This window comes from Chaetodon trifascialis, chromosome 9 (assembly GCF_039877785.1).
Source record: "Chaetodon trifascialis isolate fChaTrf1 chromosome 9, fChaTrf1.hap1, whole genome shotgun sequence".
Lineage (NCBI taxonomy): Eukaryota > Metazoa > Chordata > Actinopteri > Chaetodontiformes > Chaetodontidae > Chaetodon > Chaetodon trifascialis.
The window spans coordinates 18,638,573-18,655,283 of record NC_092064.1 but is presented as its reverse complement, the minus strand read 5'-3'; the positions used below and the strand labels follow the sequence as shown (position 1 = coordinate 18,655,283).

The 16,711-nt window shown below is 40.9% G+C and overlaps 1 protein-coding gene across 1 annotated transcript; it reads left to right on the top strand.

Annotated features, from left to right (window-relative positions):
- The first annotated feature begins 3,321 nt into the window (after positions 1–3,321).
- il10ra (interleukin 10 receptor, alpha) lies at positions 3,322–8,387 on the top strand. Its single transcript, XM_070970701.1, has 7 exons — positions 3,322–3,593; positions 4,595–4,718; positions 4,908–5,077; positions 5,195–5,340; positions 5,730–5,901; positions 6,279–6,397; positions 6,627–8,387. Exons 1-7 carry the CDS (start codon positions 3,506–3,508, stop codon positions 7,542–7,544), a joined length of 1,737 nt encoding a protein of 578 aa, XP_070826802.1. The 5' UTR covers positions 3,322–3,505; the 3' UTR covers positions 7,545–8,387.
- The last annotated feature ends 8,324 nt before the right edge of the window (positions 8,388–16,711 follow it).

Genomic DNA, 16,711 nt, shown 5'->3' with positions numbered 1-16,711 from the left:
TGCTCCCTGTCCATTAGCATAATGCCTGGTTTATTAGGACTTCCCAGGGTCTGCAGATCTCACACAGCTGATCCTTTGCTGTGTCTGCCTTTGTAAGCTTCTCACCACTTATAATAGTTTCACACAGATACTTCCTGCATCTTTGATCTCAAAACAACATGTTAGTCTTATCAAAACAATTTAGTTTGTGGGTGTGATCGGGAAGGGGGCTGCCTCAAATGAACTGGTACTGAATGACTGTTCTTGTGTACATACAACATACTTAAAAGCACATAATTCTGAATATAGGGCATTGCGGTGGCTTCAAGGCCTAAGATAAACACCACATGACCACATGACCCAGATTTGAACCTGGATGATGATCTGTGTGACATCTCCCCAAGTTTCCTCCCCACAGCTCTGTACTTTTACATTCATGAAGGTAATACAGCCGCATGACAAACAAGATGGACTGATCTCCAAAATGTATAGTTAAAGATGAATTTCTCTCTTCAACATTGTAAGCAATATTAGTGCATTAGTTTTGTTTTGTTTGAGGAAAAAAAGGCCCTTTCTGATTGTAAAATAGCTTTGTGAAGATTTAGCAGACTCTGAAATGGTGGTGGGAAAATGGTGCAGAACTTCATGAAAAGAACACCTCTCCAACTGTTAAGCGCGGGGGTGGATCCATCATGCTTTGGGCTTGTGTTGTAGCCAGTTAACACCGGGAACATTTCACTGGTAAAGGGAAGAATGGATTCGATTAAATACCAACAAATTCAGGAGGCAAACATCACAAATCTGTAAAAAACCTGAGGATGAAAGGAGGATGATTATCCGAAACACACCTCAAAATCCACAACTGACTACCTCTATCGGTACAAGCTGAAGGTATTAAGGTGGCCCTCACAGTCCCCCGACGTAAAATTGAAAATTGTGCGGACAGACCTAAAAAGAGCAGTGCATGCGAGACAGCCTGAAAATCTCACTGACTCTCACAAAACTAGAACCCTTTGGAGGAAGAATGAGCGAAAATCCCCCAAACAAGACCTGAAAGACTCTTACTGGCTACAAAAAGCCTTTATAAGTTGTGCTAGTTGCCAAAGAGGAAGCTACTAAGTACTGACCATGCAGGGTGCTCAAACCTTTGTTTAAGGCCCTTTTCCTATTTTGTTATTCTAAAACTGTGAAAGATGGAAATGATAAGTAATCTTGCTTAAAATATCAAAGACATGTGTCATCTGTAACGTTATGGCGTTTGTAAATCAGCTCATTTTTTTCCTCACTTACTCAGAGTAACAGAAAGTTTAAGCAGATAGAACACATTAAATGTCCGAGTGCTGAAATAAAGGTCTAGATTGCAAGGCCTTTGATATTCAGTGTGGGTGTAAACCTACATTTTATCATTACTGAGTGTGAAGATGTGTTCACCTTGAACTACAACTAGAGGGTGATATTATATAGTCTCTTTGTGTGTGTGTGTGTGTGTATGTGTGTGTATGTGTGTGTATGTACGCACTGGCCACTCCTCATGTGCTTAGTAAACTGAAGGAAAAGTCCCTTTTCTGAACAAAAGCCGGTCTCTGACATTTAAGTGGAACTCCCACAGTTCAGATTCACTCAGTTTCTGTTCACCTACAAGACAGAAACCATGAGGTACCACTAACACACAGATCCACCGTTCAGTCTGTTTGCATTTTCCAGGAACTAAAACTCCGACAGTCACATGTCAAATGGTGAGAAATTTGAAGGGGAAACTCAAGTCACATATTCGGCCGCGGCGAAAAGTGCTTTCTCAGAAATCGAAGTATATTTGTAAAATTCAAGTCATGGGCAATTGCTAAGAGTTTGAACAAAGACAAACAAATGATCGTCTGTAACCACTGGCATCTCTTTCTGACCATTCTGACACTTTCTTCTGCAGTGTACATTTACGGGTATTGAGGGCTGCGTCACAACAACTTACCAATGCCGTTTCAGTGGGACATGCTACAAACATTGAGCAATTTTCATGATAAACAAATTTCCCATGAAGGATATAAATGTTGTATTTTGCTACCAAACAAGGTCTTGAGAAAAAACCAGGGTATTGGCTGGCACTAAACAGAACAGACAAGAGAGATAGTCAGGTTAATTAAACGTCAAATACTCTTGTAGTTTGAGGGGAGATGTGTTGTAAAGCAATCCTGTTATCGCACTTTTATTATAGAGCAGCATCCAGACGTATATGAGCAAGTTTTCAAATCATGTTTTTGGGTTGTATCCTCATGGTTGAACGCACAAGTCGCTTTGCATGAGAGCGTCTGCCAAATTTCTCTTAGTAATACCACAAAAAAAAACTCAGATATATGCACCCACAAAATCTTTTACATTACACATTTCCTCTTAAAATGTGCAGAAAAGCATTGAGAGTGGTGCGTTTAGTAAAGACGCTGAACTGGTGCGTTTAGTAAGAAAGATGAGGTGTGGAGATATGGTGTCACATTCGCTGTGGTTTGTCCAGACCGCAGATGGAGAAAGATTTTTAATGCAGCAGTTTTTGTAAAGGTCAGACCTCTTGAAATGACACTTCAGCTTACATGTTTATAACTATACTATACTATACTATACTATACTACACTATACTATACTTATCTCCAGCCTCATAACCTGCATAGTATATTCATGATGCATAGGAATTATATACAGTGATGCAATAAATTGAGTAATGCCCTAACTTTTCCACCTTTTATTCATGTTTCTTTGTGTTTCATTCAAATTATCTCACAGTTAAAGACTTGTGCATCGTTCTCACGGCAACCTCCACCTTCGCTCTTTGCACGAACCACCCGCAGCACAGCCGAGCCGACCACAACTGAGGCTGCAAAGACGCAGACTGTGAGAGGAAAAGAAACAGACACGTGCTGCAGTCAGACAAAAACATCTGTCTGCTGCTGGTTCACATTGCAGATTTTTCATCATGGGAAGCAGGAATTTAAAAAATGTCTTTAAAAACACCGTAATTCCTCTTACAGCCAGCAATTAAGGAAAGTGAAAGGGAAATCCATGGACACTTCTCTATTCTTGTCTCTTGGCCGTTTACAGTGCAACAGCTTGTTTGACGGCCGTCGCTCGCAGTTCACTGACAAATCGTGAACCTGCGGGGATTGTGGAAAGGGGAAAAGAAAAAGCTAAAGAGGAAGGAAAAGGCATGAGACAGTGAAACAAAACTAGCAGCAGCGTCACCGATGTAGTCTAACTGGACGCAACAGGAAACGCATCATCGGAGAGGGAGGGCAGTTGAGCAAGAGGGGAAGGTATGTGGGGAGAAAAGTACATTAATTCATTAGAGGAGTAAAACAAGCTGCCTCTTCTCATTTCTGTCACCGTCACCATCAGTGAGAGAACGGATGCTTCACTTTTGTCGGCATGTTTCAGCACTTTTATGTTCATCTGAACCGTTACAGTTGGAGAGAAAAGATGTTCTTCACTGATGACTGGAAGAAGTGACTTCATTGGTGGTTAAAGCGCGGACTATGACTGAGCGATGACCTCTCTCCAGACACCCGAAATGGACATGAGCAGTAACAGACTGATTGTCCTCTTCCTGATGATCTATTTAAACTGTGTGTCAGGTAATTAACACCCTTTATTACACTTTGTCTCAAGTCTAATGGTTTGACCTGTTTTATTTAATCTTGTCTAATTATTTTCACCTTGGTAATCCAGACAGTGACCTCTGATCATCATAATCGTTATTGTTAGTGTAGCTTAAATACCAAAAACCTGGAAAATATCTATCTGTCACGATGAAACCTATTTTTTTTAAACCTCTATTTTCAATGTGGTTTCCACCATGAAGGCGCCCAGGAAAAAAAGAGAATTTTACAGAGCATCTATCGCACATTTTCCTGTTCCGCCCGAGCAATCCCACAATTAGAGTGGAAACTGTTCAAAATCTGTTGCCTTCGCGAAAAACCCGCAGCGTCATTATGACCAGAAATGCTTTAAGTGTTTTGTCAGATGACCGTATCTTTTCGTCAACGAGACTTCCTTAACTTCTCCTCCTGACCACGGCATGTGTTTAGCATGTGTAAATAATGGTGGAATGTAACTAAGTACATTTACTCAAGTGTAGTAGTAGTAGTAGTAGTAGTAGTAGTAGTAGTAGTAGTGTCATACCGTACTTAAGTACAAACTTGAGGCACTTGTTATTGTACTTTTTTTAATTAGGCTCTACTTTTAACAACATTTCTCACTTTCATCAGAATCTTTACAAACCAATCAAATTGATTAATCAAGAAAATAATCATAAGAGTAATCTGTAATAAAACAATCATTAGTTGCAGTTTTTGACAAAGTGGTGCAAAATGAGCTCCACCTCCACCAACTACAACAGTAAAATCCTGCTTTTACATTAATGCATGAGCAATATGATCTTCAATGCAGGATGTTTTATTTGTGATTTTAACAGTGTGGCATAAGGACCTGAAAACTTCCTCAGATATAAATGTCTCCTCTTTATGTCTCCTCTCCTCCTCTTTGTGCTTTAATTGGAGAGTTTTAAAAGATCTTGTATAAAATGAGCAGTGAATGTATGTCATATTTGCTGTATTTTATTTTATTTTTTGGACAGCAGGATTGCTCGTCCCTCAGCCTGAAAAACTGGTGGTGGATATTTTGGATGGGGAGGTAATTGTACGTTGGAATCGGCCTGTGGACGCCCCCTCAAACTCCCACTACAATGTGCAAATGGGAAAGTATGTTTAACTTTTTCGTCAGCGTTACTGGACCCTCTTCACCAACTTCCTATTATTTTGCAATTCAAATTTCCCAGCATTCTCTATTTTTTTCTCTTACATCTAAACTGCTTCCCTCTTTACCGATTCTATTTAACTTCTCATCATCCTCCCTTTCCAGCTGGTGACTGGTGTGTTTTCTGCCCTCAGTTACAGTGGTGAGTGGACCATGGTGGCCAGCTGCACGGGGATCACAAAGACCTACTGTGACCTTAGCAGCCTTATACATGACTATCATGCTGGCTACAAGGTCAAAGTTCAGCTGGTCGCAGGAGAAGCAGTGTCTGCGTCAGCATCCAAGAAATTCCTCCCAAACGCAAGTAAGCATCTTTGGTATGACGTCAGTGTAGCATGGTGAAAACACTGGATTTTGGCTGGTTAAGTAATCAATTCGGTACACTGTGGGGTTGTTTTCTTACCTGTCTCTGTTTCCGCAGGTAAATTGAGGCCTCCCTCCTTCACGTTGTGGCCTACATCCAACAGTCTAACAGTTTATGTTCACCAAAAACCCATTCTGAGACAACTCTTTCCTTTCGGGCTCACCTACACCATCAACCTGCAGGAGAGAGGACAAGATAACAAGGTGGGCATCGGAATTAGGTTTAACGGCACAGTATGTGAAATAATGTGAGCCAGCATCCACCAATTAGTCATTAAAATTCAGAACACAAGAGGGGTGCTAATTGTAACAGGCTTTAATTGATTGGCAGGGCTTTTAAAACGGAGACAAACACACTAGACAACAGCTAAATTAGTTTTTTGACTATGTTAAAGAAGACAAAAAGCTTATTTAAGTCAAATTCTGCAATTGTGTGTGTGATCGTACTTGGAATTTATGTAAGAAATCCTGATTAGGCCTTGGTTAGGTGATTGATCCAATGAAAAATGACAATATTTCATATTTGATATCTACCTACTACTCATCTCTATTCTGTACAACGCCTTGATCTGCATTCTGATTTTTACACACAGAACACCACAGCATACCTGAAAGACGACATGCAGGATGAAGATCTAAGGACTGAGACTTTCAGTTCTCTCCGTCGAGGGAGGGAGTATTGTGTCAGCATGAAGGTCGAGGGCAGAGGAGCGCTCTCCTCCAGCAGTGTGTCCCCTCAACAGTGTGTGATACTCCCAGAGCAAGGTAAGAAGAACAATGTAATGACGATGCACAGCTAAGAGACAGCAGCTTGAGCTTTAATAATAATGAAAAATAATAATAATAAATAACACATTACAGAACTGAAAAATAATTTAGCTGGTGAGAATGAAAAAATGGCCCTATTGCTTCCAGCAAGAGAAAAATACTGTATGGTGGCAGCTTCATATTTACCGTACTGAATTAGATCCTCCTCTACAATCTTCCCATCTAACCCTTGGCAAGAAAGTGGCTATTTCGCAAAATGTCAAAGATTATGTTGCAATATGATACAGGCTTTGTGAAAAGCCTTGCACCTATTACGCCCTCACTCCAATTAAACTGTTTCTTGTTTTTGTTGTTTTTGTTCTTGTTCCCTCCAGAATGGTTCGTAATTGCTGTGACATCCCTTTCTATTCTGAGTATGCTGGCCTGCATTGCTGTCATGGCAGCCATCCTCCTATGTTACCTGAGACGTCCAGAGAAAACACCTCTTATGTTGGTAAGTATATTAAATTACAGAAGATTGGGAGGAATTGCTGTTATGTAATCATGTCCTGCCATCTATGTGGAAAGTGAAGGGGGATCGCAAAGGGCTATAAATGCCCCCTTGCATCACATTCTTGATATTAGCCTTGTCAGTTCAGTTTGTCATAACTCACTTTGGTCCTGAAAGTGACTTTACAGTGAATAAATCAATATTGTCCGCCCTCTCTTCTTTTCTCACCCAGAAATCCCCCGTAAGTAGCTGGCTTCCAGTCTCTGTTGTGGAGGGGACTATGGAGGTTGTGACGGACAAAGGATGGTTCCTGTCCAGTCGCAGAACACAAGTGAAAAACATTGTCCAAGAATCTGTGACCCCTGTTACGACAACAGATGACAAAGGGGAGGAGGACAGGAGGACAAGTACGGACAGTGGGCTCAGCTTGGAGTCCAACTCTGCTACAAATGGCAGAGGAAGTCCTCCAATGAGACAAGAGGACAGTGGCTGTGGGAGCATGGGGGGACCAGAGAGCTCCACTAGCAGTCAGACAGATTACCCCCTGCAGGAAGAGGGGACTGACACCCACATAAGACGGAAGAGGGAGGACAGTGGGGTGGGGCTGGGCTGCCAGCTTCATTCTTCTTCCATGAATCTGGATGGACAGGACAGGGGGTCTCTAAAGGAGGCTGTTGCTGGGGGGAACTATCGCAGCCAGAGGCCCTCCTCTGTGCATATTCACATCTGTGATGATGAGGAGATGCTCCCTGAGTCCGCTTTGGCCAAGGTGGTCACAGGCTACAGGGTTGGGCCTCAATCCTGTATCTGCTCAGGAGCAGGTCAGTGCACTTGGTGCCATAAACAAGGCATTTACGAAACAGGACTTATCAAAGAGTACAAAGCTATGTGCATGGACAACGGACTACAGAGCAGCAAATGTGATTTTGTGGACTCTTACAAAGGGGGGCTTACATTTTCAAGCTATTCTAAAAAAACACAAATGGACACTGTCATGGTGGATGATTTAGAGACAACTTTTATACAGCTGGGAGACACTTTCCCCCTGCTGACAGCTTTAACACCGCTGCCCCTAGTGGAGGGGAGACATGACTTCAATATGAACAATGTGTCCCTCTCTCTCTGTGACGTACAGCTGACAGCTGACTGACTCCGTGAAATGCAACAACGCTACTTACTGTATGAAATCACGCTGACATAACCTGAGATGAGTTTTGCCTCTTTCCAAAGAGCTGTTGTGGAGCAACACGCTCCCTTATCCCACATGACACGCTGTTGGAAACATACAATAGAAGAATGAGTTGATGTTTGTGGAGCAGAAACACTCTAAAAGGGGTAAACTGGAAGGGGAAAGCAGAGCAAACAACAAGCTAGGAAGGAAATAGAGGTTAGACCACACAGCTGCTGAATGATAGCTGTTGGCTGGAGTCTCACGAGATTCAACAGATGGAGAATATAACGTCAATGACCTTATTCAGCCGTCTCACTGGGTAGACTTACAATTAACTAAAATGCAGTATGCCGGAAGTGAAACTGGTGTGGGGAGCAACGCGCAGAGACGGTTTGAGAGTTATGTGCTTCGAACATTTTATGACTTCTCCCAGTAATCCAGAGAAGCTTTTGCCACTGTTTAAATGTTTGACAGTAAAACACTTTTAGTAGACGGATTCTTCACTTCTCTCATCAAAAATTGTCAGGTCATTTCTTAATATATCACCATTTCACAAACTTTTGTAACCTGTAACATAAAGTCAGATTTAAGGAGCAAATATTTCTTACTTCATTTTCAAAGCTGTGCAGGACTTTTCCTCACACATTCTTCTTCACAGTCTCTGACTCTGCAAGCGACGCTCACGTCCTTCAGCCTGAAACGTTCAGCACCTTGCCTGTTTAAAATATGTATCAGATGTGATGAGAAAAATATTTATTTATTGTGTGTTACTGTAAATACGTGTTGCTCTGCTCTTCTATGTGCGATTAAAAGAAACTGTCTCTCTGGGATGTTCTGCAAATTTCCTCCCAAAAAAAACCCAAACGCTGAAAAATGATGACGTTTATTTCAGAAACCATGACTCAAAGAAACGCAAGGAAAACCCTGAAACAACTAAGCGATACCTGCTGGAAAATAACTACTGTACTGGGATCCCCATATGTAAATTCTGTACAGGAACCAGAGCGTTGGTTTCAAACTAAGAGCTAAATTAAGACACACTTCCTCTTGACTTGGTTTAAAAAAAAGTCCTGCTTCACGCTGAGAGCAAAGTTTTGGGGTCTTTACTGGAATGAAGCAGATCTCTGACGGTGGTAAAAAAAATGAAATAAAATAAAAATCATGTGACCTACTTATTTAAATGCAGCATAAAGTGCGGGGGAAGTGAGACAGCTTTTGGTTAATCCTAAAGGTTGAGAAGAAGATCTTTGTAAGGGTCACATGTTACTGGTTTTGCAGTACGTGTCCACTCATGATCACCAAATAGGTCACAGTTCATCTTTTTTATTTGGCTGCATTAACCTGTTCGGGGTTCCTGTTGTAAACATATTCTGCTCAGCCCCAACATGTAAAGTACGATCTGTGTACCTTATACCAGTCATACTTTCCCCACTTGCAGGTTAAGTACTCGGTTATCCGTGAGTGTTACTCTTTCACAGTCTGTACTGGAACAGGACTGTACTGCATTTTTAATTTATCAAATTAAGCAGTGACATTAACCAAATCTTAAAATCAGGTTAGGCTGACACCGGACGAATCGCCGCGCACTATTTTGAATGCAAAAGATCGCAGGAGCAAAAAGTTGATCTGTGCATTGTCACCCGGCTTCATCCGTCCTTTCACTCAATGGCACGGCGCTATAATTCATGCACATCCAACGATTGGTGCCTGCCGGGAGCACAGCATGAGTTAATGCAGACTGTGCACAGTCATACTTGGGGGGAATGCAAATCAGCACAGCTGCAGATAGTTAACTACAGATGGTTTTATTACATTACATTACATGTTGGTTTTATCAACATGTAATCTGTTGAAAAACATAATATGTATTTTGGAAAACAGATTGAAGTAATTTCCCACCAGCTTAAAAGAAGTTGTTGGAAGTTTTGTGGAGATTCACAACTGCGCAACATTTACAGGAAGTGTTTTGTCGTACATAGGAACAGACACATTGCTTAACTTTGAGTGACTAGCTTGAATTTGCCTTTTCATGAGGCATAAAAAGTCTTGATCTCTAATGTAATTACAAAGGAAGAAATTCACAGCCGCACAAATGGACCATCTGCCATTTCCGTTTCTGCGCTGCAAAATATGACTTTACGCATCCTATTTTTATCTTGTGCATATCTAAGTTATATCTGTTTTTGACTGAAAATAGAAGTTGACCTTTGTCACATTAATGTGGGCAGCTCATATCAGAAAAACACCAGATGTAGAGAAACATGTTTAGGTTTCATTAAGGGGAAAACTATGAGACATTTAACTTCCGCCAATCATTGAAAGTATCAAAAAGGTAGCAGTTATGTGACTTTGGAGGGAAGTCGCCTGCAGCTTACAAGAAAACGTATCTGCCTGCTTGTTGTGGTTGAGCTGTTGATATTCTGCCCTCACCTCAAACGTTCTCATCAGCAGCAGAATGTGTGCATTTGTGTCTCTGTGGTGTGCGTGCACACTCAAATTTGCACCACCGCAAGCTAGAACATGTAGAACCGAGACAATTTTCAGAACAAACAGCAAAACCGACAGAGTGAAACTACACATATTCCACAGTATTTTTAATACATTTGTTTACATTGACGTTAAAATGGCAGAAAAGTACAGCTTTTCATGGAAGCGTGGTAGTGGCCCTCTTTCAGTTTCAAGTGTTGAGGCGGTGACATGGTTCGAAAGCATGATGTCACACAAAAAGTTCAAGGTAACGTAAATTCCCTCCTCGGTGTTCAGGTTAAAATATCGCCATGAAATTGAGCAGCAAAACACAAACAGGAACAGACGGCACGTTGAAAACAAGACATGATGTGTGGGGAAGTGACAGACGAGGGGTATGCCTGCCGTCGTGGTGGCAAAGTCAAGTGCCACCAAGTCAACTGTCATTTCACCATGCTGCTGATTGAGAAGGGAGGAGGAGATTTCTTTAGGCCGACCTTGCTGTGGACAGAGGGAGCAAACACACAAAGCTTACACATACAGCCACGAGGCGATTATATACAGGGAAAGAAAACTTTGGCTTTGCCTGTTAGGAAAAATCCACTTACTTCAGCACTTTGTCTTTCAATGAGGGCTCTATAGAGGAACAAATGGAAATGTGCATTTCAATGACAACAGCGTGACAGATTCATCATATTGTAGTGTTAATGTTTTTGTTTCTCCACCCCAACACGAAGAAGTTGAGGGAAATTTGGAGAACGCAGCAATTCTGGATACATCGTCAGTATCACTGTTCTCTGGATAACTCACAGTCAGCAGTTTCTGTACAGACTATTTCTTAAGTATAAAGGAGCTCTTGTGTTTTTGAATTATTGAGATTAGTCAGGTCGATGAGATGTTGCCGTTGGACTTCTTAATTGTAATTTTTCAATGCTGTGTGCTTGACAAATTCTATTCACTTTCTTTGAATTGGTGAGTCGTATCTGAAACCTGGACAGATAAAACCAAACCTATCTGTATGTCTCAATACATTGGCTCAATTGACTCATTAAAGCTCCACTTACCCTTTTTCTTACAACACTTTTTGCACTTTTTGCATTTGTACTTGCAGCAGAATTGCACAATGGCGATGGTGAAGAGGATCGCCAGGATCCCGAAGCCCACAGCAATCCCCACTGCTGCTGAGTTCACCCTGCTCGCTGCAAAGACGAGTACAGGGAGCTAATTAGATTTCAGCCGTAGAATAACACATTTTCACAGATCACCTCAGAAGCCGAGCCAAGTGAATGACAAAAAGGTTCTTTTTGGATTTTACAGGGTATCGTATTGCTGTCATAAATGATTACCAACTGAAATACTCGTCTGCCCGGCTGCCTCGGCCTAATTGGATCAATATATCTGTTGGTTATGAATGAATATTCACTCTGATGGAATGAGACTGGAAAATCAATCTCTGGGAAAGATGCTGGCTCTGCTTTCATCAGCAGACTTCGGAGAGACGCTGAAGTGACGAGTTCTGGCACATGATGTGAACAGCTGACGCAGTCCTCCACTGCGAAAGTGTCAGCAGCAGCAGATGGAGACTTTTCTTAACTTTCTACATTTTATACACTCTTTTAACTTATCTTATTTCAGGCAACAGCTATACCGTATAAATATATGCAGTAACGACAACAGTGACTGGCCAAAAGACTCTTTTAATATTTTCAAAGTTTCCAGCTAACGCAATGAAAAGAAGCTGTAGCTTATAGTTACAAGAAAGAAGCAGAGCTAAATGACTGTGTGAAATACACAACAAGCAACACAACAACGCATTCAAAGACACTGGTTCCGAAGACGAAAGGTACATTTTGGTGGAATTCAGGAACAGCGGGGTTGTACAAGTAAAATACTTAATCACTATGATGAGCAACTGTCTGAAAGTTGTGCACCACACTTACTGTAAACAGAAGTGAAATCTAGCATCTCAGCTACAAGACACCCACTTACCATCATTCCCCATCGCTGAACAGCCAGGATGTGTTCTGTCTCGTTTGTCTTCTTCTCTGCTCCCTGGCCGTTCGGAGTTGAGCTCTGCCACCGGCTTACTTGACTTTACATGAGTTTTTCTTAAATGGATTGTCTTGACTGTGAAGAGCCACGACAGGGAACTCTTCAGTCTTCCTCCTTCACCTACGTCTGTCTGCTCATACCAGTCATTCTTTTAAAACCGGTCCATCTTCTTTCTTTATCATGCCTGTCTTCCACCCTCCCTCCATTGGCAGTTGTTATAACAAAGTGGATCTGACGACCCGTCGTTCTCACATGGGCAGTCGTGCTTAGCAACCCTTTCTTTACTGTGCAACCTTGTTGTATGACTGTCTCACTGAGACCCAGCAGGAAACTTAGGAAAACTATCTTGAAACTACGGCAGGCCTTCAGCATGAAGTGCCTTTCACTTAGGAACTGCCCTTCTTTTGTCCCTCAGCTTCCACAGCTCCAATGCCAGCCTCTCCTTCCATAACAAATCATAAACAGAGAGCCAGGTAACACCTGCATCAGGTGGTGCATGGGGACTCCCTGTTGGATGACTGAGTTATTACACCTCTTCACCATCCTCGCTGAAAAATAATGGTGCAAACAGTAGACGAAACCAAATTTAACCCGGGCTGGAAACAGTACCAAAACATGTGACTCAAACCGGAGCGCTGGTGCTTTGACTCAGAAAATTCCACGAAAAAATGATTGAAAATGTTCTGACAGTAAATGTTTTTCATTTCACATAAGAAGTTACAAACCCAATATCTTCCACACAATTAAAACCTTACCATTTAAGCGGATACTATCTTGCTGTTTGTAGGGTGGATAGGTTTTTTTCGAGTGACACACAATCCTGCATCATTGAACACATGGAATTACCCACAATCTGTCACTGTATTTCAGAGTACAGTGGCCACCTACTTTTTCCAGGACTGAATTAAAATAAAACACCTGCATCCACTTTCATGCTTCTGGTTTGAAAGTGTGGTCTGAATAATGAAAGTTTGGGGATTCATTTTGAAAGCTTTCATGACTTTTTTGCATGATTGCAGTACACCTGGCAGCTGCTCTGACACATTCTGGTGTTGTACCCTTTAAAAGAGGAGAATAATATATGACAACACAGACGAGTTGTTATGGTAGTCATGCAATGCTTAAGAATCAGACTTTAATGAAATGAATGCATCTCAGTATGAAGGACATCAGCTTGAACAATCTGAATCTTGAAGATATGTCACCCCTCATCCACAAGATGTTATCAGTGTGGAGACTTTCCTGTTATTTAACCTTTGTGGATGATTCGCACTGCAATAAAATGAGTCTCACCAAAGATCATGAGCCACAAAATGTGTTAAAGGCTACACAGAGAGTCTGCCATTTACCAGGATTACTGCTGCCTTACACTGATAAACATGACTGTTACTGGTAAATTCTGCTGAAAGACAGAAATCTTTGACGTCTCTACATTCAACTGAAATTCAAGTTCCCCCTTCCATCCACCACATGTGTGGAGTCAGCAGTGCGGTAATCTTTCCGTTATTTATCTACACTGAACTTGCTAAAAAACAGTAATCATTGCCACTGAGCGCATGTTAGCATGTTAGCCTTCAGCTCAAAGCACAGCCTCAAAGAGCTGCTAGCATGGCTATAGACTCTTAGGTTATGTCCCAATGTTGAATACATTCTGTGTTTGTCTCTATGTTTAATTGCTACTGCAACAAAATAATTTCCCAAATTGGGATCAATAAAGAAACAGTCTAAAGTCTAAAGTCAAAACACTTATTTAAAATGTAGTTCACAATATTTACTCTCTGCCATTTTATTTGAACGTCCAGATTTTGAGGGCATAGATGTGAAAATTACAGTTTAAGAATGGAAATCTTTCTTCCACGATCAACATTAGCCTATAAAAGCCACACACAGTATGTCATCCAAAATTTGGCATGATATTTTGAGCATTATCCTCCAGATATTTTTCTAAATGTTTTAAGGAGGGAGACTTTCATAATCATAAAAGAGTCAACCGCTGCTTAAATCTTCACAAGTTTAAAGGTTCAGCATGTAGGATTTAGTGACATCTAGAGGTGAGTTTGCAGATTGCAACCAATTGAATACCCCTCACCCCAACCTCACTTTTTAAGTGTGTAGGACAACCGACTAAAAACTTGAAAGGCCCTCTCTTGAGCCAGTGTTTGGTGTGTTTGTTCTGAGCTGCTATAGAAACATGGCGGTGTGGATATAAAGTTGATTCACGTGACATTTGAATCTTGAACAATGTCGTTGTTGTTATCTTTCATCATGTGATTTTATTGTATCTATAGGATACATTTTTCTTGTTTCCTGAAAAAACTCTTATCTAATTGTTTCTTCATATAATTCAGTTTTCTATTTTGTTAGATTCGCATTATTATCTTAGTTTAGCTGTGCCCAGCGATCGGCTGGCGACCGGTCCAGGGTGTACAACGCCTCTCGCCCGTTGACGGCTGGGATAGGCTCTCCTGTCGGGATTGCGGGGGGGGTGGATGGATGGATGGATGGATCTTAGTTTAGCATAAAGACAGGAGTCAGGGTGGAACAGCTAGCCTTACTGGCCCAGTGGTACACTAAAATAATCCACCTACTAATCACTACACCACTAACTAAAGCATAAAAACAAGTTTTGGTTTCACGCGTCTCTGACAAAGTGTGATGTTTTATTTCATATTTCATATTAGAATTGAAGTAGACATTTAGATGAAAAATATAAATTAGAAAAACTGGGTCAACATCATTTTGTACAAATGCAGTGAGTGCATACTGTGCATGTGAGTCTGTGTGTTCATGAGGTGAGCAGTGACAGTAAACAGGAAACAATGTCACCTCACCATTCAGAAGTGCCGCTTGATAATTGCCACAAAAGCATGCTGCCTTCTTATGTTGCCTAACTAGTGATATATTTCACATTTCTCAGCAGAAGCTGCACAAGCGCCTCCTCATAATGTAAATCCAGTCAATTAAAGTTGTCAGTCAGGTGAGGCAGGTGTCGGTTGACACAATAAAACCATATAAAGTGCTTTGTGTTTTGTATCACAGTTAACCTCATGCTGCAGTGTGAATGCCTGTTATGTATTATCACAGACGTTGTTGGTGGTGCTTGAATGTCTTGTTTTGTCCTTTATCCAGGAAATTTCCAGGAAGTTCCATTTTTTACATTAATCTATTTGACCCAAAGCATATCACATAACTGACTGTAACAGTACTTTGAGCCGCTTTTCTTTCAAATTTAAAGCATTTTTAACAATATTTGCTCCATTTTCAAAAAACAAAACCAGTTTTTGTTTAAAAAAACGTGTGTTTCCCAGATGACACTGGCAGGACTTACATTCTTTAGAGCCTAGGGAACGTGAAATGTTACGGCGTTAATTATTAACCAGTTATTTTTCAAGCACTTCCCCTAACCTGTCTCTAGCTTCAGGTTTCACAAAATGTGGAGCGTTCAGGTGCCTTGATGGGTGGAGAGATGTTGGTGTAATGACTTTGATGGGAAATTGGGGTGGTGCAAGTGTGTGTGTGTGTGTGTGTGTGTGTGTGTGTGTGTGTGTGTGTGTGTGTGTGTGTGTGTGTGAGAGAGAGAGAGAGAGAGAGAGAGAGAGACAGACTGAGATACTTTGTGTGCTGTGGAAATGGACGGCAGAGAGGTGGGGTGAAGAAACCGTGAAGGGTGTTCCCTGTTGAACAAATAAAAGGTCAGATGAGGAATTCCTCAGAGGAAGATGCTGAACTTCAGACACTAAAACACGTCTCTCAACCAGCTTGTTCACTAAACCTCAGATGCTTTTCTAACAAGGAGGAAACTACGTTACAGGTGAGGAAATGAGGAACGATGCACAGCAAAATGTGAATCTAATCTATGAAATATCCTGAATCACATGTGCCTGTTTTTGGTCTTGATTTATCTTCTTACCAGGCAGTTTTCATGTTGTCACTTGTTTCAAGCTTTTTTTTGGACTTAATTATCTTAATTGCTATTACAACTTCTTACTGGGATTTTATGACTGGTTCTGAGTAACTTAATGCTTGAAACTAGAATTTCCAGAATTACAGGTACAAATCTGCTGTCTTCAGTCAGAATTTGAAGACAAATGTGTTCATTTTTAGTCGAGCCGCGTACCAAAATCTTGGTATGTGAAATTTTCCAACAATTTTGCTGGGTGTCTGTGTGTTTAATGAAGATTCTTTTCTTTACATCTGTTTTATCACACTTTTGGCTTGCTGAATCTGTTGTAGATGATTTTTATATATGAGGTCAGCCAACTCGGAAAAGAACTCTGATCCATTTCTGATTAAGTTTCCTATTAAACTTTATTGTAACCATCCTTATCAACATGTCTGATACGAATGCTTTGAAGGAAAGGTCAATTAGGTTATGCAACACATTTATTAAGCCTGATGCTAGTAGCTTTTTAAGCTTAATTAGATAATATAACCAAAGTTATGTTGACATGTTAAGTTCAACTAAATATGACTTAATAAGCTGTTTTGCAAGTAAGAGCTGAGAGGTGGATTGTAATTGGACTATAGATTTTCACCATGTTCATGTTTCCTTTGCTTTGTTCAAGATTGGTCTTGAAATCAAATGAAATGCTTCAGCCTGATCAAAGATCACACAGTAAGATCTCTGC